Consider the following 25,132-nt stretch of genomic DNA (forward strand, 5'->3'; position numbering starts at 1 on the left):
GATTTTTTCTCCTGATATGGTTTCTCACCAGCAACATCTCCGCCAAGTACTTACCAGGTTGCGCAAAAACCACCTCTTCGCTAAGCTGGAAAAGTGTGTTTTTTGCGTCCAGAAGGTTTCCTTCTTAGGTTATGTTGTGACTCCCTCTGATGTACAGATGGATCCGAGTAAGGTTCAGGCGCTCACGGACTGGGTTCGGCCTACAAATCTTAAGGCCCTTCAACGATTTTTAGGTTTCGCTAACTATTATCGGAACTTTATAAAGAACTTTTCTGTGATCGCCAAACCCCTCACGGATCTAACCCGTAAGGGTGCTGATCCAAACAACTGGTCCCCTGCCGCTTGCTCAGCGTTTGAAACTTTAAAAGCGGCATTCTCGTCAGCCCCAGTTTTGGTTCAACCTGACCTCTCTCTACCGTTTGTTGTGGAAGTTGATGCCTCCGAGGTAGGAGTAGGTGCAGTGTTGTCTCAGGGGTCCTCCACTCTCACCAGACTGAGGCCCTGTGCATATTTCTCTAGAAAGTTTTCCTCTTGTGAGAGGAATTATGATATTGGTAATCGAGAGCTCCTTGCCATTAAGTGGGCATTTGAAGTCTGGCGACACTTTTTGGAGGGAGCTCTTCATCCGATAACTGTGCTCACAGATCATAAGAACTTAGTATATTTGGATACTGCTAAGCGTTTGAACTCACGTCAGGCTAGGTGGGCCTTGTTTTTCTCTCGCTTTAATTTTGTGGTCACCTACCGACCTGGGTCAAAAAATGTGAAGGCTGATGCCTTGTCCCGTAGCTTTGGGACTCCTGAGCTTCCAGCGACTACGGACTGTAATATTTTGTCTCCAGGTGTTGTGTTGGCAGCTGTCTCCTCCCACCTCTCCTCTCAAATTTTAGCAGGACAAAAATCTGCACCCAAAGACCTTCCGGAAGGCAAATTGTTTGTTCCTATTTCTTGTCGTTTGAGAGTGTTGGAGGAGACGCATTGCTCAGTATTGGCAGGTCATCCGGGTAAGCGGAGTACCTTGGATCTCGTAAAGAGAAGTTACTGGTGGCCTCACATGACTAAAGATGTGCACACATTTGTCCAAGCCTGTCAGGTCTGTGCGCGAGGAAAGACTCCCAGGAGACGTCCTGAGGGGCCTCTTCTTCCGCTTCCAGTTCCCACCAGGCCATGGTCTAAAGTGTCAATGGATTTTGTCACTGATCTGCCAGCATCTCAAGGCTATACAGTGATTTGGGTGGTAGTGGACCGTTTCTCCAAGATGGGACACTTTGTTCCATTAAAAAAGTTACCCTCAGCTGAAGAATTGGCTGATTTGTTTATACAGAATATTGTACGCCTCCATGGTATACCAGATGATATTGTGTCTGATAGGGGCGTACAATTTGTTTCCAAATTTTGGCGAGCATTCTGTTCTAGACTGGAAGTTAATCTGTCGTTCTCCTCTGCGTTTCATCCTGAGTCTAATGGTCAGTCCGAGAGAATGAATCAGGAGATGATTCAATATCTGCGACTCTTTGTCTCGGACAGTCAGGACCAGTGGGTGAAATTCCTTCCGTTGGCAGAATTTGCTATTAATAACCACTGTAGTTCGTCCACACAGGTATCTCCGTTTTTCTGCAATTATGGTTTTCATCCTCGTTTCTCTTTTTCATCTGTGCCTGTCTCTAACATTCCTCGAGCGGAAGCTATTGCATCCAAGTTACGCTCGCTCTGGTCACAAGTTCGGGAGAGTATTCGGAGGGCACAAGATTCTATGGTCCAACAGACTGAAAGAAGGCTCACTAACTCTGGTACGTTTGTGGTGGGGGATAAAGTGTGGTTATCCACGAAAAACCTTAAATTGAAGGTCCCCTCTTTGAAGTTTGCGCCCAGGTTTGTGGGTCCGTTTGTTGTCACTCATATGGTTAACCCGGTTTCCTTTAAGATTACACTTCCAGCGGGGTGGCGGGTTCATAACACCTTCCATAAAAGTCTTCTTAAGCGCTATGTGGAGCCTGTGTTGCCTCTTCCTGACCCTCCTTCTCCATCTATTGTGGAGGGGAATCTGGAATTTGAAGTGGAAAAAGTGGTGAATTCCAGATGGGTAGGTAACTCCCTGCAGTACCTGGTCCATTGGAAGGGTTTTGGTCCTGAGGATAGGTCTTGGGTTCCGGCTAGAGATGTTCATGCTCCACGGTTGCTCAGGTTGTTTCATCAGGCCAACCCTCAGAAGCCATCTTTAAGATCTAGGGGTCCGAAGGCCCCCCGTCAGGGGGGGGGTACTGTCAGGTTCGCTAGGGAGATTGCTGGGACTTCTGGTTCTTCTGGTGGTGCCAGCAGCGTTCTCCGTACCCCGGCGCGTATCCGCGCAAACTCCACCTCTCGTCCTGGGCAGCGGCTGCTAAGATCTCGCGCTGTCTAGGAGGGGCTGGGACTTTGAACCTCTGCTGGGTGCCTGGTTATTCTGCACCGTGAGGGGTTAATTCCCAGGTACTGTCCAGCTCCTATCAGATTCTGGAGGTGGAGTTCTGGCTGCATAAATTGCAGCTTCACTAGTTCCCAGTGCCAGTGTTTGAAAATCCCTTTCTCCCTGGTTGCTGCTCGTTTGTATTGCTCAGTATCTGTATCTATATTGTTGTTTACTCGGCTAGTTTTTGGACTTTGACTCTTGCTTACTGATTCTGCCTTTGACGTTCCCTCTAGTTGTGACTCCGGCTTGTTTACTATTCTTTCATGTTCTATGTTTGTCAGTCTGTTTGTGTTTGCCCTTATCCACACTTACTCAGTATATTCCGAGTCTTCAAGTAGTCGCCCCACGGTTTAGCGTGGGGGGGCTATAGGAAGGGACAGAGGTTGGGGTAAGCTCAGGGCTCACCTTCCCCTGTCTTGTGTGTACCCTATCCTAACAGGGATTCCCCACCAATCCACTGGATAGGGCCTAACTTGTTGATCGGTGGGGTCTCAGTGATGAGACCACCACAGATCACAAGAACGAGGGGTCCAATGGCGTCCCAGGTACCTCTGTCAGACCCCTTGTCATGCAAGAGTGAAGCAGACAGCCGTGCATGACCGTCCTGCTTGGCAACATCTGCAAGTTGTTCTCTACACATATTATTCTTCAAATACTATTGCGGAAAACACCGTTCTGCACGCGTGTCTCCGGAGCAGATCGCAGATGTTCCGGAGACACGCGTGCAGAACGGTGTTCTCACACAATAGTATTTGAAGAACAATATGTGTGAAGAACAACTTGCAGATGATTCCAAACATCTGCAAGTTGTTCTTCACACATATTGTTCTTCAAATACTATTGCAGAGAACACCGTTCTGCATGCGTGTCTCCGAAACAGATCGCAGATGTTCGCGAACATCTGCAATCTGTTCTGCAGCGTTCTTTCAGTGAAAACATCTGCACTGAACAGTGCTCGTTCAGTTTGTAATTTTACTGAAAAATGCTCGGGTCTCCCATTGATTTCAATGGTGCTCGTTACTCGAAATGAGCACTCGAGCATCGGGAAATGTTCGGCTCAAGTAACGAGCACCCGAGCATTTTAGTGCTCGCTCATCTCTAGTTAGAACATTTTACTGGGACACATCTACTAACACTAAACTGATGGTAGATGTCTTCTAGAACATTGTTTTGATGACACCAAATTAGAGCTCTTGAGCAATACATACCAGTGATGCATTTATAGGCAATGGAAATGAAGAAAAGTAGGTTTGTGTTGCAGAACTTTGGCCTACAGCAGGATAATGGCCCAAAGCACACATCCAAATGTACACAAGAATGATACACAAAAATGGTCATCAATGAGTCCTGATCTTATGGAAAATCTTTTCAAAAAGGTAAACTCTTCTATTGGGAATTGTGCAAAGATTCAATAACTTGAGAGAATTTCCATGAAGGAGGGAAAGAAACTACCAGCAGACAGATAAAAGCAGGTCAACTACTCAACCATTTGAACCTTCATATTTTTGGAGGGGAATCCCAATAAAAATATTGCAATACTTTAGATTCCAAGATAAAGTCCTCCTGAAATACATTCCCTGCAGATTGCAAGGTTGTAAATGGTCACATCCATATGTTTATTATCACAAGATCAGCACTTGCCTCTATTAGTTCAGCTTTATACGGCTATCATATGCGTTTAAATAACAGTGATACTACAGTACATCTGGGAACAAGAGGTATTGTAATGTTTTTAATAGACATGCATCAATAATATTAAAGTGTTATTCATTTTACTCATAAAAATCTAATCTTTGTATTATTTCAGTTTAGCTATTTCACCATTCACTAAACTTATAATTTCTTTTCTAGTGAACACTAATAGTTTGCTTTATATCTTCAGTATCCTAATAGGCAATATCAGTAAAACAGTATACAATGATTTTCCTCCCTGCAGTCTTTTCCCTGTTTATGGCATCATAGCTCTAGAGCAGCCTTAACAGCGGCTGCTTGGCACAGTTCATTCATATTCAGCTTGTTATCCACAGACATCCTCAACGTTAATCCATCATGGCACACTGGCTTATTAGTCACATAAAAAGAGAAAAATGCCTAATGCGGGCATGAATCCGCCGCTATAACAGACAGGCAGAATAGATGGTCATTTTGACATTTTAGAACATGTTCCAATATAATATTATTATTCTATTTATTTTACAATTGTAACTGCTTGAGAAATGTCCTCAACAATATGCTGTAGGATGTGTTTACTTTTAGATGGTAACCAAAATATGAATGGGTAGTAGTAATCGTGACAAAAATCCCAAAACAATTTCAGTTTTTCTGCTGGTTTAGTGCAGTTTAAAGGGTTTAAATAGGCAAACATAGACCCCAATATACCTATAATTTTTTTCTGTAAAATCTCAATAATAGAGACTACTTGTAGAGAAAAAACCCATTGATCAAGCACGACATGAGTTGGCAGTAAAATCAAATCATCTTTTTTTTTCCAACAAACATCAAGAAATCACAGGCAAGCGTCACAGACCAACGCGTTTTGACACACAGAGTCTTTATCAAAGTCTGAGTACAATTCAACCCCCTACACGATTTTTATAGCAGGGAGAAACTCTACCTACCATCAGCTGATACACCGATCATGTGATTAACGGTCAATACAGAAATAGCATGTATGACACTTTCTTTGCATTTAAAAATCCAAAGGATAAAAGAATTAACATCTGGAGACTACAATATCACATGTAAACACATCTTGGAGCAAATAAGAAAGTCATTCCTACATTGCACAATAGAACTATATGTTGTAAGATTTCACAGAAGTTAAGTAGAAATGCAATAAGAACCAAGTAGGATAACATTAAATATGTAGTATATTTTTACTGAAAACTGACAAAATTATGTCGCAGACTGTGAAACACAGCCGCACAGCATAATCTTGATACACGGGTATGTTATAAAGTTCTGCAACATAAATATATATATTACATGCATGTAGTTACATCAGATGACCTTCGATATTACGTTGTCATTATATTATATTATTGTCTCAAAATGAGTATTTTTTTTTACGTTCATATACTATAAACATATATTAGAAAATATTTTAAGAAGATATATTTTGAACTACTGATCCCTCGCCGATATTTTTGGCCATAAACATCAATAAGGTGATACTTCAGATTTTATGGAGATAGAAATGAAAAAATAAATTACATACCAAAACTGTTGTATTGTGCTGCTACTGTGGCTGTTAGCTTATGAAACTCCTCAAAGAACAAGCTTCCATATAATTCAACTAAAGCAGAATCAGAGAACATTGGGGCTAGTATATTGTGCTTTCCTTACCCGGAAACTATTGATACTTTGCCCGAAAAATGGAAGTTGAGTAGTGTTCAACTAGAATGAGTATGCATTGGCTTGAGAGATTTAAATTATTCCAGGCACTGACAAAGATTTGAATTCAGGTGCCCAGGATGTGCCAATATTAAAGGGGTTATCCTGGTGTAAACATTTACTTAGGGCCTTCCCGGTTGGGCTATTTAAAAATAATAAATGTGTACTTAACTCGTCTGGCGCTGCTGATGTCCCGCGCCCCGGTCCGTCTCATCTGTGTGCCGGTTTCTTTACAAGGGTGCACAGGGAGCTTACTGCCGGGCGGAAGCTCCCATCTGACACCATCTCCCAGCACTTACAACAAGAGATAGGGATGGATGGGAGAAGCCAGCCACATTGCGGACCAGAAGTTCCCTGTGTAAACAAGCAGGGGCACAGATCGTGGCGTAGGACATCGGTGGCGCCAGAGGAGGTAGGTGCAAGTTTCTTATTTTTAAATAGCCCGCCCCAGCCCGGCTCTAAGTAATTTTTTATAACCGGATAACCCCTTTAATAAAAGGCCATAGACTCTTAAAGCAAAATTTATCATCAGTTTTGACTGTAATATCACATATAGGGAACATTGTAAACATAAAGGCATAATGCCTTTAAATGTATGTATTTTAATGCTGCAAGTCAAGGGACATTTATTAGTAGGTAAAATACAGAAAATATGTTAACCACTGCATTATATTTACAGGATTCACAACTTCTTATAATCTGTGAAATCTTGAAATAAAAATGGTTTCCAACTCTCTACCCTGCAAATCCAATGATCCAATGAATAAAGTAATTATACCACAGTTGGACCAGACACAGTATCACTCTCATGGCTACACTGACTGCAAAAGCAGCTTAGTAGAAACAACTCCCGTGAAATTTCAGTAATAATATATTGGCAATAACCTATCAACACAAATACAGTAATTAAAGTAAAATTCAGTATATAGTAAATAAACATTGAATACCTGTTTTATTGGTGACTGCCATTGATGATAAACCACGAATCAAAGCTAAATAAATCATCCAGAATAAAACAGACCTCATTTTGAAGAGGAATCATGTGATCCAACATTGAAATAAACCTGTGTGAAAATAAAGTAATAGGAAGTTTATCAATACTGAGTTTTTAATAGGAAATCATAAATAGCATAATTTATTCTGAGCAATGATTTTAATGAAAAAGGGAATAAAACATATATTTGAACATTTGGGAATAAATATGTGAAATCCAATTTTCATAATTACTATGCAATTTAGCAAAAAAAATAACAAATAACAAAACAGCAATAATTGAACATAAATAGTAAATCACAAAATGTCAATTGTAAAGCAAAATGAAAATGTAATTATTGTATGGTTGCATATTACAACTACAATTTGGATTTCTCTGCAGGGTTTGTTTCAATTACCTAACAAAGTTGTACAACAATCAACTTAAAGTTTATTCTACAAAGACTTTACAAATAACACATTAACTATTTAAGTGATACAACAATATTAATATGCAAGAATCTTCAGCCTTGATCACCAGTATCACTGCAGTAATTTTGTAAAGTTAACGAAACCCTTGTTCAGGTGGCCATACCCATTATTAAGAAGTAGGTTACTAACTGAGAAGAAAGCAGAGCATTGATGCTGATTATATTACAATACAAACCTCTGTAATGTACTGTCACTTTTAGTATGTGTTTTAGGTTAGGATCTTACTCCTAAAGATGATGTTGAGTTCACTTTACCCGCTGCTCTTCCACCTGTTCACCATCAAAACAATCTCTCTCCTCCCCACAGGCATTCAGACTCTAGCAGTCAGACAGTGTGTCTCTGCCAACTGTCACTTGCTGCCATGATGCTTTTGTACCATACAGTAGACGAATGTGCTATAGCTGACAGACATACTAACACAACGTTTTTCATAGCCCCGTAGAGAAGTGATATTCTAACCAGCTTTTACTTGATAACGAATGCATTCTCACTGCCTCCAAACTACACCCAATAACTGTAGGCTACATTATTTACTGTGTGATCACTTATTGTATAGGTTAGGCAAAAACTGATAGACTTGGCAAACACAATATCAACCCAAAGAAATCATGATGCACTGAAAATTATTTTCAAAGAAAATGTCAGGGGAGGAGTCATTTTTTCTTGATCATTCACAGCACAGCTTGTTTAATTGTAATAAAATATTACATACTTACGCATTATATTACACCTTTTTTTACTCTAACTTAGGGGCTGGACCTGGTGACCTTGTATACATTGTGGGTATCCAAAGGAGAGGTCACAGGCAATGCACCGGCGCTTTAGGTTAAAAAAAACCTAACTAGGAACCAGGCTGATTAAGTTCCAAAAAATGTTAGGTTTTATTAAATACATGGATATATATTCTTTTAACTCTACATGTTTTATACTCTCATCCATGTATTTAATAAAACCTAACATTTTTTGGAACTTAATCAGCCTGGTTTCTAGTTAGGTTTTATGAACCTAAAGCGCCGGTGCATTGCCTGTGACCTCTCCTTTGGATACCCACATTCTTTCACCGCTACCCCGCCGTCTGGATCGGGCAAAACGGACAACAGGAATCGACTGGCAGCTATACGCTTTATCACTCCCTGGACAAGGTGAGCGGCTACACAGCCACACTTTCTCACTTCTACACGCTAATTAGATATACTTCACGAGGTTAGCGCCTCTTGTCTCTCTCCTTACCCCCCTTATATCCTACCGGACCCACCGCCTCCGGAGTGCATGAGGGGGTAATCCTACACCGGACTCCTATAATCTTGTATACATTGTAATGTATTGTTAAAGCGATTTTCCCATGAACAAAAGTTAGGTCCTATCCACGGGATACGGCCTAACTTGCTGATCAGTGGGGGTCTCAGTAGTGAGACCCCCACAGATTACAAAAATCAGGGGTCCAATGGAGTCCCAGGTACCTAGCTCTGTCACAGTAATGGAGTAGATGGCTGAGCATGACCGTTCTGCTCCATTAATCTCTATGGAGCTGATGGAAATTGCTGAGAGCAGCACTCACCGATTTCCATCAGCTCCATAAAGGTTAATGGAGCAGAACCGTCATGCACGGCTGTCTGCTCCATTACTCTGACGGAGCGACGAGTTCCCTCGTCGGACTCCTTGTTTTCGTGATCTGTGGGGTCTCATCACTTAAAACACGACTGATCAGCAAATTAGGCCCTATCCAACTTTTGTTTGTGGGAAAATCCCTTTAATGTTAGGCCTTTCAGAGAAACAATAGAGAGGCATGTAAGCCTAATGCTAACAGGCTTCTTGCTCCACCCTGAGAAGGTGTACAAAAATGGCTTTGACTTTCAGGATAACACAACGGCAATCCATAATCGAACTTGGACAATGCAGCAGTGCATTTAGATCCGGCTGTACATGTAAAGTACTGAACATTGAGTATTTTTGAGTGTTTCTAAACAATGCCTTACCATATACTGTAGATTATGACCCATTAAGGCCAGGGTCCTCCTTCAACTTAACATAACTCAATGTAGTTTATGTTTTTTTGTTTTAATGTGTTCTTATCTTAATGTTATCTATGTAAACCTCTTTTACAACACCATGTATAATATAATAATTATAATAAAAATAATAAAGTTGATGTCCACCACTAATTTCCTCAACAGAATTTATCTAGAAGTTAAAATCGAAACATTTTAGGCAGGGGAAATTATGAGAGGGCATGTCATCTTGATGCTGTGTAAGGTGTGAGCAAGCACAGTTGAAACAGAGAATTTACATTATGCAAAATAGTGTAAATCTGTAACAAAGGTTAAAGAATACCTAGCCACTAAAAAGGAACCTGTCACAATGACAATACAGGTAGTCCCCTGGTTACGTACAAGATAGGTTCTTTACGTTTGTTCTTAAGTTGAATTTGTATGTAAGTCGAAACTGGTATATTTTATCATTTTTGCTCTAGGCAACATATTTTTGACCCTGTGACTGTTGGATTTTCTAAATTTTGTGCTGTCATGGGAACAAGGATTATGAATAAAATGTAATTCCAGACACCTCACAGCTGATCAGCCTTGATCACAGCCTTGGAGTAAAGTAAACCATCCAGAGAGCTTCACCATCATCAGAGAGTTCCTTCTGTAACTGGAGGTCGTCTGTATGTCAGGTCTCCTTAAAGGGGTATTCCCACTTTGACAAATTAATGTTATTGTTTGAATGATGAAAAATTATACAGTTTGCCTATATACTTTCTATAGAAGGCTTCTATGTTTCGTTCCAGTGGACAGAAATCTGAGCATGGTTACACAGGTGCAGAGCTCGTTAGTATCATTGAGAGTAATCAGAGCTGTGTGATGTAATAAGCCTTGCACCTGTGTGACCATGGTCAGATTTCTGCCCACTGGAAGTAAACATAGAAGCTTCCTATAAAATGACAGCAAGCAGAGATCTAGAAAACCGTGAAGAATTGATACAGAATGTTTGTTGGAAATTCGTGGAACTTTTCATTATTCAAACAAAATCAATTACTTGCTGAAATGGGAATACCCCTTTAAGTTGGAGACATCATGTACAGTCTTATCAGCAGGCAGCAATTTAAGGATCAAGAAGAATTTAGAGGCTTGATATTTAGTTTTTATTAGCAATAGATGATGTATCATGTATTTAACTATTTCTACGTATGTTTCATCGATTAGTGGTAGACTTATCAGTGATAGGTAGCCTTCTCTCAAAAACTGTGCATAGCTTATGCAGATTAGGCTACTGATGATTGAATTGTGTGATGGGTTCCCTTTAAGTAAATGGTGATTGAAATGAGCAGTGGTATTCTTAGAATAGTGTGCCTGGTTCTTCAATGTAAGGACTGTGAGAAAATTTATTTTTCAAATTGGCATAGTATTATAAAGATTTTTTTTATTATTCAGAAGATATTTATCTGCAAATGTGTTATATTCAGGTAAATGGAGGTTGTTTTTCCAGCATGTATGTGGATTTCTACAACAAATCCCCAACTCAGAGAGAAAGATGAAATTAAAATATTTCAACTTTGTAAGAACTTTATACAATATTAAACATTCTAGAAAAAGATTAATAGCACCTTAGTTTTTCAAACAAGAAGTGTTAACTTAAGTGTGAAGAAGCCTTCGCAATACTCCAAAAGCAAACATTTAAAATAAATTGTAGATGTAAAATAGCTAAAATATTTATTCCAAATTACAACAGAAGATAAAAATGTGCTGCTGCAATGATTCTTCCCTGTGGAAAACTGTGAAAAACTGTGTGCCTGCTTAATCGTGGTCCAAGGGCAATTTATTTCTACTTGCCATTTATATAGAAATGCTTTACCCTGAAGGGCATCCAGCTATGCTCAACTGACCTCATGGAGATCAGTCACTCTGTCCACTATTTACTAAATCAGGCATTTGCTTCTAGTGGTTCATAGTAGTTCTTGGTGTCTTGACAGTAGTGCACGTATTTGTCACACAGTAGCTGCACATAGGCCAGTTGCACAGCACCAGACATAATGGGGAACATCTAAAAAACACTAGGTTCAGTTTGTCTTGAAGTATGCAGGGTGCCTGTGGTGCCTGTTCTGCATGAATCTGGCGCTCCCGTGCAAGGTCCGCAAGTAAATGTGCCCCAATAGGTCCTCCCGCCATCAGGGGGGAATAGTGAGGTTCATTCAAGGGACTATCCAGTTTTATCATGAAGGATCTTTATGACACAGATGAGATCTGGAAGAGTAACCTCTCTCTGAGCAGAGCAATTTCTGCTGCCTCCATCTCTATCACCTGGGAAGACCAACAATAACTGGTGTTCTCCTTGCAGCTCTCTTAATTCCTTCGTGCCTCCTCTGCTCCTGTGTTTACTTGTTTCCTGTCTAAAGGAGACCAGAGCTTGTATCTCTGCAGTCAGCACCAAGAGGGAGGGGGAGGAAGCTGCAGTGCAAAAGATTTGTCCTGCTATGTATCTCCTACTCATTCCAGCTCAAAATAGTGTAATCATAGTGTTTGTAAATGTGGTCAGATGTCTGTCCACTGGAAATGCGTTTATGTGTGTGTGTTTATGTTAAATGCACATATATGTGTGTGTGTATACTGTGCAGTATACATAGCCCAGTCACGTGTCTATTATGTAAATGTATTTGTGTATACTGTACAGTATACATAGCCTAGTCTTGTGTTTATAAGATATATGTATGTTTATCCTGTGCAATGTACATAGCTCAGGCATGTGACTATAATGTATATGTGTGTTTTTATGGTGTGCAGTTTCCATAGCCTAGAGAGGTCTATACTGTATGCTATATGTCTACACCAAGAAACTATGGGGCACATTTACTAAGAATGGTGCAAACTGCACTAAATACAGGGTTGTGTGCTGGGTGCATCTTCAACATTGGGCGCACAACACAATTCTGTCGGACTTTGCATATGAAAGCTGGCTCACGGTCCAACTGAGCATGCCCCCTAATTTGTGTCAATGGATGCCTAGTCCAGCTGTACTACAAAACGATCGTGTGCGACACAAATGTGGTGCGGACACTTCTTAAATTCTTGTGCAAAGTCCGACAGAAAACTGGCACAAAGCCCTTAGTGAATGTGCCCCAATGTGTCCCAGTGACTGGCAGGATCAGGCAGCACCACTGCCTAATTTTTTCAAAAGTAGAAAGTTAAAACTTTCAAGAGAAAAAAAAAGTGAAGTATAAATGGTCAACCACAAAAAAAACAGATTGTCTTCAACAATTAAACTCCAAAAAAGTGGCATAATTGTCCTTTTTTTAAAAAAAAAATTCAGCCTATGGTTGTTTTCTATTTCTCAATGTCACAATGGTGGCATTAAAATTACAACTTTACAAAAAAAAACCATACAGAACTAAAAACGGCAAAAAAGTATGGTTCATGAAAGGTGGGGAGGAAAGAACAAAAATGAGAGAAAAATGGACAATGCCCATCAGGAATAGATGAGGATAATCGTTTGAATTTCTCATGCAATGGATATAATTTGTGCTATGACTGGGTCACTTCAGAATAGAACAATTTTTCAAATATTCCAAATCATATAACAAAATCTGTGTATGTAACTTTTTATATAAAAAATACATCAGAAACCTAGTCAAGTCAAAGAAAAATGTTTTATCTTTCTTTTGTATTCATTTAAGTATCAGTTGACTGTTTCTAACACAGAAGCGCTAAAAAGGTAGGCCATTCTTGTGACATGTTCAGAGGGAAGAAAAGCCAACAGTGACAATGACAGCTTCAAGAGACTTTCACATTTATTTTACTTCTTATATGGACAAGAAAAGCATGTTGAAAGAAATAAAAGATTCACACAGCCACTTCTGTACAATTATCCTGTCTGTGTCATTTTCAGCATTTGCTTTTTAATTTGTGAAATTCTATGTGATTTATTTGTTCCATGCAGTCTCAGATGTACCATGCAATGAAATTGTGTCCGACATAGGAGAAATCTTTCAACTGCTGTGTTTTTGTATAGACCCAAGTTATCAGAGGCTGTAAAATAATCCCAGCTTGATAACTCCATTCTTGTGAATTACACAGTTCTCAATGATAGATACAATGACACTGCTCCGTAATGGAAGGGCTTTGATATAAATGTATTATGTCTTGTACATATTTGTTGAAAAATATATTCTAAATATCAGCCGTGCAAACGCCACCAAATTGCTCTCTATTTATTATGGTAACAACGTAGCAAAAATCTATCAAAATAATTAGGTAATTGAAGCCATATTTACATATCTAACAGATTTTCACAGCTGCCACATTGTCACATTCTTGAACAATGAATGATAGGAAGGACAAGCAAGCTGAACACTTTCACAAAGACATTATTTATTTAGAGGTCTTTTACCGATACCTTCTGTGACAAGTAGCAGTGTACCGGAGAGGTTAAAGAGACATTTTTAATACAGGCAGTCCCCGGGTTACATACAAGATAGGGTCTGGAGGTTTGTTCTTAAGTTGAATTTGTATGTAAGTCGAAACTGTATATTTTATAATGGAAGTTCTAGACAATTTTTTTTCTTTTGCCCCAGTGACAATTGGAGTTTCAAAATTTTTGGTGTAATTGGACCAAGAATTATCAATAAAGCTTCATTACAGACATCTTACAGCTGATCATTGCAGTCTGGGACTATAGTAAATCATCCAGAGAGCTTCACCAGAGGTCACAGTGGGCAGAGGGGTCCGTCTGTAACTATGGGTTGTCTGTAAGTCGGGTGTCCTTAAGTAGGGGACCGCCTGTATACCTATTAACCATTGGACTGATGACATGACAAATTTGGGATCATAAAGTCACGGCAATGCATTAAAAGGTCATTAACCTGTTTCCTATGGGAAGTCCCTGCTATGTTACAGTAAATGTATTACAATGTACAACTCTTCCCTAATAAGGCCTTCTCTTGTAATAGCCTCAACTACTCATGGCCCCCAGGAACCAATGTCATATTATATTAGATTCAAAACAACCATCATGAAATTTTATGAAGTCCTGAAAGAAATACGTCCTTCAAAGATCATAGCAAATAAAATCATATAAAGATGTATGGAATAAACACTGAAAGCATAAAATACACTGAACTGACAGCACAAGCTCCAGGAGGACAACTGTAGGCGATCTGCAAGTGTATATGTTCTATTACTAGTTCTATTTATAATAACTTGTAGAAAATCATGTTTTATTATACTTTTCCCATGAGAACACAAGGGAAATGAATATTTAGCAAAATTGTCCTGTAATAGGTAGCACTTACTGGTTAAATGAAAAAAAAATGGACAGAAGGACACATGAAAGTAAAATAATCTATAAAATTGTTCAGTGAGCTGTTTAAAATAAAGATAAAAAAAATATCATTACATCGAATGGGTCTAGAAGAAAAAAACTGATCCAACATCAGTGAAATAAACAAAGCAGGATTTATCTAATTATTTAATATATTAAACATCTATCAATTTATCTATTGGTCATCTATCTTATTATCTATGTTGTGCTACTTATCTATCTATATTTCCATTTATCGCTGTGTCAGTTATCTATAGCTATTTCATATTTAGTAGTTTCCTGTATTTAGGACAAATTAATTCGTTAGTATACAAACAAGAACATTCGTTCCAAATAGGCAATGAATTTTATTGTACAAGAATATGATTACAGGAGTACAAGTTAAAAACAATTAAAAGGTAAAAAATGCAGACATTTTGTAAAAAAAATTTGTAGTTTGAACTTATGTAATATAATAAAATTCATTGCCTCTCGTTTGGATATATATCAACTTTAGTATGTATGGTTGTTTTTCATTGGATTATGGGGATCCTTTCCTTTTTTAATATGTACAATTTAATTAATACGGACATTTGGAAATTCTCTCGGCATCAAAAAAGCTCAAACAACTAAAACAACTGCTGAAAGATGGTCACAAGAAATACAGCACAAATATTGATAGTAGCATCTATGTCTTTCTGGTCCCATAAAAATTGAAGTAGAGGCAAATAGTTAACCAGGTAACCAGGCAGAGAGTCTATCGAGTCGAGGTAGGCGGACACATACGTGCGAGTCCCGCAAATTATAACACAAATGCCTACGGCACATGCGTGGCTTTACTGCTTAGCTTCCTGCTTCCGCGCATGGCAGCCTTAGGCATATGAGTTATAATTCAGCCGACAGCCGCATGATGTAGGGAAAGGAGGTCTGAGCAAGCCGTGGGACTCGCACGTATGTATCCACCCACCTGGTTACCAGGCAGAGAATAAATGTAAATGTTTTCCTTTTCTGCGCAGCGATGTTATTTGCTGAAGAAAGGTTGCCCTTATGCTCTATGGGAACCTGGCCGCAACTTAATTTTTTCAAACAGCGGTGACAGGTTCCCTTTAAGGAAAACTTAGAAAATGAAAAAAAGTGACATTTGTGCGACATTTTTGAGAAATTTGTAGCAAAAAAGTGGAATACAAAAAAAACAAGCCAAAACAATCAGAGATAAGATAAATGACCACCCCCAATGACTGCAAGTAGCCCAGACCATTTCACTGCAGAACAAGCATAAATATTTACCCCACCACAAGAGTTTGCATTGATCACTATCGGCACACATCTGAACTCTTGCTTTAAAAGTCATGTGATTTATTCAGACATAACATTGCAAACTTAAACTGTGCTGCTATGTATGTTCTTTAAAGAAAACATTATATAGAAGCTATTCTGCATACCGTTTATGATTATCATGTGCTCTGGATAGGGTACCAATCCTATATGGTAAATATATAAATATATATAGTAAATATATATAGTTTAACAGGATCCAGTCACACTGACATAAGTCTCAACTAGAAATGTTATTGTTGCAAATGGCAAACACAAAAATTGTGAAGCTTCACAATTTACCTTCTTCAGGCACTGTTTGCCAAATAGTATGCAAGTATAGGGCGAGGAGATGCCACATGAGTGGAATATGTATTTTTTCTGTCTTGCCGGACACAGACACACGCCATGACATACAACCGGCGCAGACACGTTATAAATACATGTAATACATTCAAGCAGTTTGCACAATCTTGCAAAGTCAGATAGAAAACTAGTGCAGAGGCTTTAATAAATGTGGGCCAATAAGTTTGAAACAACTTATAGATAAAGGAAAGTGAATTCAATCTCCTTATGTGACACAGGAGCACCATTTGGTTCCAGTACTATAATTAGGCATTAAGTATAAAAGGATTTTTAGAAAGTGTATGCTTTCGTTGGGCAACCACAATGTTTATGCAGCCCCAGGTACATTTAACATAGAGGTTTTGTTATTGGTACATGGGGGTTACAAGGTGGAATATTGTAGTCTGTGCAAGTGCTTTTAATATTAGTTATTAAAAGTCAAGTTTTATTCACTCAATTTCCTGGAATTCCATCAGAGGATCACAAAAATAGAACAGACATTACAAATACCAGACCGATGAATACAAAACGAATATTTTCTATTCTTTAATATTTGACAGCAGTGTTGAAATGAAAACAACATACTCCATTAGCGTTTTGTCTTTTTGGACAGAAACTGTGGCACACACTTCACTTTTTTCAGTCTACCAAAAACTAAGCTTGGTTTAGTTTTCATATTGGGGCAATAGCTTATGGGGGTTATTTATCTTAGTATTCTCCTTTTTCCTCATATTTTTGTAATTTTTTTTGGCACATTTATATATTTGTGCAAAACTTTTAGACCTTTTCACCTGCCCAACAAAGTTTGCCACAAACTTTAGTGTTGTGCCTGATATATTGCTAAAAAACTGATTTGGACGCATGTAAAAGTTTTGCACAATTTGGTAAAAAAAGTTGCAATTTTTTGCCCAAATATAAGCCAGTCTCGAGCAGACGTACGCAATAGATGGAAAGGATAGCTCAAGACTCTACGACTTTTGTGCAACTTTTTAAAAAAGCTTCAAAACTCAACAATCTCAGCTGCCATATGTATCACTCCCTAAGAAAGATCAAGCCAAAACCCAAAAGCAAAAAAATTAGAAAGGCTGTCCCAGAAGAATATCCTAGACTAAAGATAAATAATGCTGTACAATGTACAATTATAACCTGTACAATGTCCCCCAATGTGTTAAAATGACCCAATTTATTTTTTTATTCTTACACAGAAGGCATCAACGTGTTTTAAATGTCCCCTGAAGCAAAAGGAAGGGTAAACAAAACTATGTTCTTATGATGAGGAGATGGGAATCTATCATACAGTGGTGCCCCATGGTGACTGTGATTCATCATCATACAGTTGTTTTATACAGTTGTGAACTAAGAACCCTTCCGACAAGACTTTTGTGACTTGTCCTCATGTCAGAGAACATATCCTTTCCAAACAACTGTAATAAATTCAAATGAATGAATTCCACAAATTAACAACATTTAGAGCTGCAAAATTAGGCAAGAAGGAAACTTCAGTGAAAAACACTGCTAGTTCCAGCAGTGCCATAAGGGAAATGTAAGGTGTTGAAATTGCACACTTGAAAGGCTGCCATTCCTCAAATCTGCCTGCTTGGGACAGCTGCCTCATTATAGGATCGTACCCAGCTTTATCAGCAATGAGTGAATGCATTCTGAAAAGCTGCCAATACATATAATCATGACAGTCACATTGCTAGCATTAAGGGCGCAGCTTTTGCCCCTTCGATGTACCCCATGATCTTATAGCACCTAGTAGCGTTATTTACAGTTGTGTAGGCATTCCTTTCCATCCACATCACAGCTTATGTGTGCCAGATAATCTAGCAAATATTATCACCTACTGAATACAATTAACCATCAATGCAATCCACTCATTTCCATTGGTGGTGTTCAGTGACTCAATTCAGTTTAACATTCTTCAAGACAAGTATCAACTCTACAAATAGTTTCCTGTTATAGAGTTTAGATTGATTTCAAGCCAGATTAATGTATGTAGCATCCAGATGATCTGCACATTACAAAATTAATAACATGTAAATATTTCCCCCAGGCTCGTTATTTGTAGTAAAATGATATAAGCTACTAATTACACAAAACTTAACGGATGAGGAGTTTAGAGGAGCTTGTAGACTACTGGCAGCTGTTTTCCTTGAGCAGGTCCCAGAAGTGCTGATCTGCTTGTGCCTAAGTTTCCTTTCCAGTGATCAGATGAACCGGCTGGCATTCCTGACAGTTCATGAGCAATTTCTAAGATTGTTCCTATTCCTGCTTATTTTCTGTAGGGGTTTGTACCCTATGCTCCTGTCAATAAAAAGGCACTTGCTTCCTCCTTCACTTTTAAAGGACATCTGTCACACTCTAGGTGTTGTCCAATGTCATACTGTCACTGGCCAACGGGAAAATGCTCTGAACATCTGATTACATTTGTAATATTCTTATTCCTGTTTGACTCAACAAATCATTGCCTTGAGGGTACATGTATGACATCAATTATGTGGTACCATCAAGACATATCTTTGTCATGTATGTACATTACTGTAAGAGCATACAGATTTAACAAAGCAATACTTGTGCTATAATGCTGTGGTGTAGAGTTAAAGGGAATATGTCACCTCATCTACCCCCTCCACCCAAAACCCCTAACAGTACCTTAACCTGCAGTTTGGAAGTCTTCAGAAGGTGTTTTTTAGCTTTTCAATGTTGCATCATGCCTCCAAAAACGACTTCATTGCAAAAACCTACTAATTCATGCCTAAAATGCATGAATGGGGGTGGGGTAGACCAAGCAGTCAAGCTACCCTACCTTTAGACCTCTGTTTGTACTGCCCACTTCAACTCCTGCTGGCCTTTTTGCACCATCCCACCTCGTATGGCAGATTCTCCTGCTATATGAATTTCTCATTCATGCTCAGTATGCTGTTTTACAGCATCGCAGGAGAATCGCAGCAAACCATTAGCACTCTGACTTGTCCTGCAGGACAAGGTACTGTTTAGTGTGGTCAATGAGGTGACTTGATTCCTTTAAAAAGTGCTATATCTTTACAAAAAGAAGTATTCAATCTCAATGTGCCACTTTCACATAGGCAGAATAATTTATTAATGTGAGGTTGTCAGCTATACATACTTTAGCTGACAATAGTCCAGTTTTTTCTATGGAAGGAGCTACAGAAACAACCAAACCTGGCTGAGCTATGCTGTTTCCATAATTCCAATAGAAGTGTATTGAAGTTACAGAAACAGCCTAACTCAGTGTGCTAAGCTATTCCGGTATCAACTATTCATTTCTATGAGAGATATGGAAACAGTTAGATTCATATGTTTCTGGAACTCTGACCACCCCATTGTGACACAGACAGTGCTATTTTTGTCTCAACTACTAAGGATTAATTTAGTTGTTGAATTTCATGAAAGTTTGGTATGTAAAATGAGCTGACAATGATCATTCATAAACATGAGTATAATTGTTTCTAGAATTAGTGACTAGTAATCGTTGGGGACAGACATATTCACTTCCTATTAGAGATTCTAAGGATACATTCATTTCTTCGCCAGCAGGAAATGAATCAAACATTGCATAAAAATTTACTTATTGTATAATAGACTATTTCACTATAAGTTACAGGATGTCATTTATACAATATGCATATTGTGAGAATAATGACTGATGGTGACATATGGAGACGTTTGAGAAATAAGGTTGCTGTAGGGCAATGAGAAGACTAGGACTATAAGATGCTAACAAACATTTGACATAAAAAAAACGAAAAAAAATTAAAAACCTATATTTTACAAATTCAGTTTAAATGGCCTTTCCAATTTTCACTAGGATATGCCATCATTTATTAATGGAGTAAAGTTAAGGATGGCATCAGTTTTACAAGGAGCTATACTTTATCTACATTGCCAAAATCACCTATATACATCCCAGCTTTAATTTCTAATGGCACTTTTTAACCCCTTCACGTCTCAGTCTTTTTCGTTCATTTTTCTGTCCCCACATTCAAAAATCTCTAACTTTTTCAATTTTCCCATGCACAGAGATATGTGAAATGCCAATTGTGGTGAAATTGGTGAAAAAATGCATTTTGACTTTGTGCTCCAGATGATTCATCTACTTTGTTCTTTGGGTTGGTACGATCACAGTGATACCAAATTTATATAGTTTTTATTTTATTTTTACATTTGAACTATGGCCCATATTTACTTATAGTAAGGCAAACTGCACTAAGTTTAGTGTGACTTACTATTGTGCAGAGTGCGCCAGATTCATGATTCATGGTCTTCATGAGTCTGGTGTACCCTGCAGGCGCCCAAATTGAATGACCTGAGTGTACCAGTTTATTTTAACTGGCATGCATCACAATTATCTCAGCCTTCTGACATAAATGTGGCGGCTGGTTTGAATACGCACCAGAACACCTCTTTCTGTGCACAGTATTGTGGCAGGAGGTGAATAATGCAGCAGTGACACACTACTGGTGCAAATACTACTTAAATACATTTGCAACCAGTTTTCACATATATTTATGTACAGTCTGTGCCGTATTCTGGTGCAAGCTGTTGTGGACTGTTGTGATTTTTACTGTTTAAATCTTTTTCTTTTTTTTTTATTTATTTAACTGTTTTTCATTTTTATTTACTATTTTTTAGATGATCTAGGGTACTTTAACCCTAAACAGTCTGATTGTTCCTACCATATATTGCAATAATACTGTATTGCGGTATATGGAGTTTTTACACACAATTTATTACAATATGCCACTGGCGTCAAAAGGAGCAACTTTCAAAAATAAGATGGCACATGCGCCACCGCATTTCAACTGTCACCGGCGGCAATCAAAGGGTTAATTAGATGACAGATGTTAGCAGTGGGTGTTTGCAGCAAATCCTATGACTGTATGACAAGGGCTCAACCCTAACTAGTATTTAGCGTATACACTAGAGCATAAACTGAGTTTTTCAGCAAGAAGACCCAACTCGGCTTAAACTCAAGTGTATAAAAACAAACTTGTATACATATCCGCTGGCACTCACCCCCACCATCCTCTTCTCCTTGCTGCTCGTCTTCTACTTGCATCTCTCGCTTCCCAGCAGTGCAGGCGTTTTGTCACCGAATTATCTCATAGTTTGTGCGTAAGAGCAGATGCAATGCCTCTGTCCACACTTTTGGGAATCCGGATGCAGGTAGAAGGAGAGGAGGATGCCAAGGATGCTGGACATTTAGGGGGACTCTGCTGCTGGAATTTTCATTAAAGAGTAGTTTCTGCATTTCCCATCCTAGGCTTATACTCATGTTGATAAGTTTTCCCAATTTTTTGTGTTAAAATTAGGTACTTTGGCTTATATATGGAATCAGCTTATACTCAAGTATATACGGTACTTAAAATTAGTGTTGCTTTGTAAGTATAGTAAATAGGAGCTACAGTTTTAGATATACAGGCAGTCCCCGGGTTACATACAAGAAAGGTTCTGTAGGTTTGTTCTTAAGTTGAATTTGTATGTAACTCGGAACTGTATTTTATAATTGTAACCCCGGCCAGAATTTTTTTGTCTCTGACAATTGGATTTTAAAAATGTTGGATTGTCATCAGAATCAGAATTAACAATAAAGCTTAATTGCAGACACTTTTGACAACTGTCATAGCTGTTTATAATAGCCTTGGACTAAAGTATTGTAAATATCCAAAATCCAGTGGTTCATCTGTAAGTCGGGTGTTCTTAAGTAGGGAACCACCTGTATTTTAAATAATATAATATAACCTTACAGAAGGAATGTTCTTCCATAATGTTCTATTATATCCCTGAAATAATGGTGAGAAATTTCAGCTTTGAAGCCTGCAGAGTTGTGAATGCTTTTCCAAACTCTGATTGACTTGCATCAGTGTAAGATAGAGATTACAACCCTGAAGGTTCTTTTTTCTTTAATATCATTTGTCACAAAATTCACATGATAGACAATACCTTTCTGCTTATGCAAGGTTTGAATTCTGAGATCCCCCCCCCCCCACTCCCAAAATATGCAGAAGGGGCTACTAAAAGTCTTCTGTGCTATATTGCTTGAGACTAGTACATAGGATCATGCTGGAGGTCCAGCACCCTGTGCTTCATTCATTGCTATGGAACTTTGCAAACAGCTCAAGTTCTTCTATTTTATCACAGAAAAACCTAATGGTCCCTAAGGATCATCTACAAAATGGTTTAGATTTGTTAAAATAGATAGAGGGGACAGTTACAGACACATGCATACACTGAAGACCACCCACAATAAACTCCTTTAACCAAAAATGCCTCATGTAATAAATTCCCACCTGTCTAACATAGTTTGGTTAATGGGACTTTTGTTTACTTCTGTCTTAAGAAGTAAAACTTGCTTTAGAAAAAATCAGGATGATTGTAATTTTGGGAAATGATTGCAATATTTCACCATGTGCCTACAGGAATATTATTAGAGCAGACAAAATGTATTAAAAAATGTTGTTTTTTCCTAGGACAGCATCTTGTGCGTGACTGTGTGTCTCAGTTCAGCATCGGCTGAGTGACTTCTGATGGCTGGACCCTTTGGCTGAGAGTCAGGAACTTTTAGTAGTATCAGATGGAAGCCTACATGTGCAGGGCTGTTCCGGATCCTGTGCCATCACATACTGCTCTGATTAGCTGAATCTCGTAGAATCACTCCGCTCATCGCCCAGATATCTGCCAGCCTCATTAACCTTTTCAACATTAAACTAGAGATATCACTATATGTGAGATGCCTCTCGGGTTGTTAATTGAAAAACTGCAACATCGTCTCTTCTGTCATCATAAAAGTTCTGTACAGTTGTCATTTTATGACATGAGCTGAAGAGTTAAATCAATGGAGAAAGGCCAATGTCTTGGCTGCTGCAGCACATCAATAAATAGTGATTAGCACGTGAAGAGGATGGGAAAATAGCCAAATATTTGGAAAATGTGACATTGAGGAGGAACCCATTGGAAGGAAATGATCAACTGGATTTTCTCTTGGGACAAGATCAAAGAAGCAGAAAACCATTAGCATTTATTATAATCCTTGAAAATTTTATGGGTTCTATGTGTCTAAATATGAACTATGAATAATATTGCCACAAGACTGTCAGATGTACAGTAGCAGAGCTGAGTCTAACAAGCAGAAAAGTTATTAACTACAGTAAACCTTCCATATCATCTTAGCTGAGTGACTGGTCACAATCCACCAAAGAAGCAATTACATGACAAAGCTCACCAAAATCTGAGCAGATGAAATAGCAATGTGGTTTTACATAGCTTTTCCAGTACATTATTAAGTTATCACAGTACACAGGAGTTCAGTGACAAATCCAGCTCTGCTACCTCAATCCATCCACGCAACTTCTAACGTAAGGACATAATATATTAACACATCATGTTGTGGAATATCCCATCCAGATGTGTGACAGCTGGGGAAAGTAGTAGGTAATGATGTGTGGCAGATTACTGTTTACATGTAATCCAGTTATTTGGGGATTTGCTTAGTGCTGCTAGAATAATCAGATGACATCTCTTGCAGCGCCATCCCTTCCCAGACCTGCCACTAATCACTGCTGTGCCCCCCAGTACACATCAAGAGGGCAGACACATCAAGATCCATAGATAAGATGACAGCAGGCTTGGATCTGCTCATTGTACTACTGCTCTGCCTTTACACTTTCTATGTCTAACAGGCATCACCAATCATTTTTCTCTGCTTAATGAATTACTTGACACTTCTTCTTTCCAATTAAAATCCTCAGTCTGGGCCTCTCTAATGACACAACTTCAGGCTGACATTAATGACTTGCACATAGCACATGCATGTATGGAAAGCTGTGATCCCAATGTCATGAATGACTTATTAATGCCCAGCTCTTATGGACTGAGAATGTATCACAGCAATGATCTGAAACTTTACAAAGACACATGATAAAGAGCAACATTTCAGTCTGTCTGATAGTAGCTTACCTTTCACGTGTATGAGTAAATCCCACAATGCAAAGATACAAAAGCTGCAAGTGCTGAACTTATCAGGCTTCAGACTCCCAAAGAGTGGGAGAGGGTAGAAGGAGCTGTGTCCTTATTAGTCTCCCAGTGTGATCCTCCCACTCAGTCAGCAGACAGGACGGCCACCAACACAGATAACCAGCACATTGCACTGCTTAACAAATTCACAGCAATCTCCCCTATTACTAGCAGCTGGATATGTATAGAATCTACTGCAGGCCTGCCTTACTACAGCACTGCCCAGTCTGTCACTAGCACAGGTGTTAAAGGGACACTAAACCTAGAATAGTCTACCTAGCCTAGTCCATTGCACTCTGGTTGTCTCTCTTTAAGTCATTTCAAGTTGGAGTCTGACTAAGAAATCTAGGGAAAAACATACCTTAATAAGCACATTCATATTTGCCAATACAGAATTTAAGTAATTCAGTATTTAAACATTTGCTGTTTAGGCATGGGTCATGACATGCTTTTAGATATAACCGTTCTTGCTGCTCAAGTACCCAGTAAATAAGGGAGCCCCCTGTCACCTTAGAGTCAATTTTGTTATGTCAGTGAGGTTGTATATACAGTAAGTGCCAGGACTATTCAACAAGTACTCAAAGGAAAGTGAGAAGATATGGAATAATGAAAGGTCCATTTACTCTCTAATTACTATAGTTGGGTAACCAAATTTTAATTATAGCTATTTCTGTGTGAGCAGTCATAAAACCAGGATTTTTACGACATGCATACACCGTGAGCTGTGGCCGTATGCCGTTGTGTATATATCCTGATTTTTCTTCTATACTACAATAAAGAAATTACTCTGCTTTTAACTACAACCGGAGTGTCTTTGAGCTGGATTTCACATATTTTTTGGAT

General features: G+C 38.7%; 1 protein-coding gene across 4 annotated transcripts in view; it reads right to left on the reverse strand.

Annotated features, from left to right (window-relative positions):
- COL19A1 (collagen type XIX alpha 1 chain) overlaps nt 1-24,363 on the reverse strand; it is a 553,058-nt gene extending 528,695 nt beyond the window's left edge. For all 4 annotated transcript variants that reach the window (XM_072142184.1, XM_072142183.1, XM_072142182.1 and 1 more), the window contains exons 1-2: nt 24,233-24,363; nt 6,790-6,906 (exon numbers count right to left, since the gene is read on the reverse strand). In XM_072142184.1, the coding sequence (XP_071998285.1) occupies nt 6,790-6,868 (79 nt within the window). In that variant the 5' untranslated portion in view covers nt 6,869-6,906; nt 24,233-24,363. The remainder of the gene's footprint in view (nt 1-6,789; nt 6,907-24,232) is intronic.
- Between the last annotated feature and the right edge of the window lie 769 nt (nt 24,364-25,132).

Source organism: Engystomops pustulosus, chromosome 3 (genome assembly GCF_040894005.1).
Source record: "Engystomops pustulosus chromosome 3, aEngPut4.maternal, whole genome shotgun sequence".
NCBI classification, from domain to species: Eukaryota; Metazoa; Chordata; class Amphibia; order Anura; family Leptodactylidae; genus Engystomops; species Engystomops pustulosus.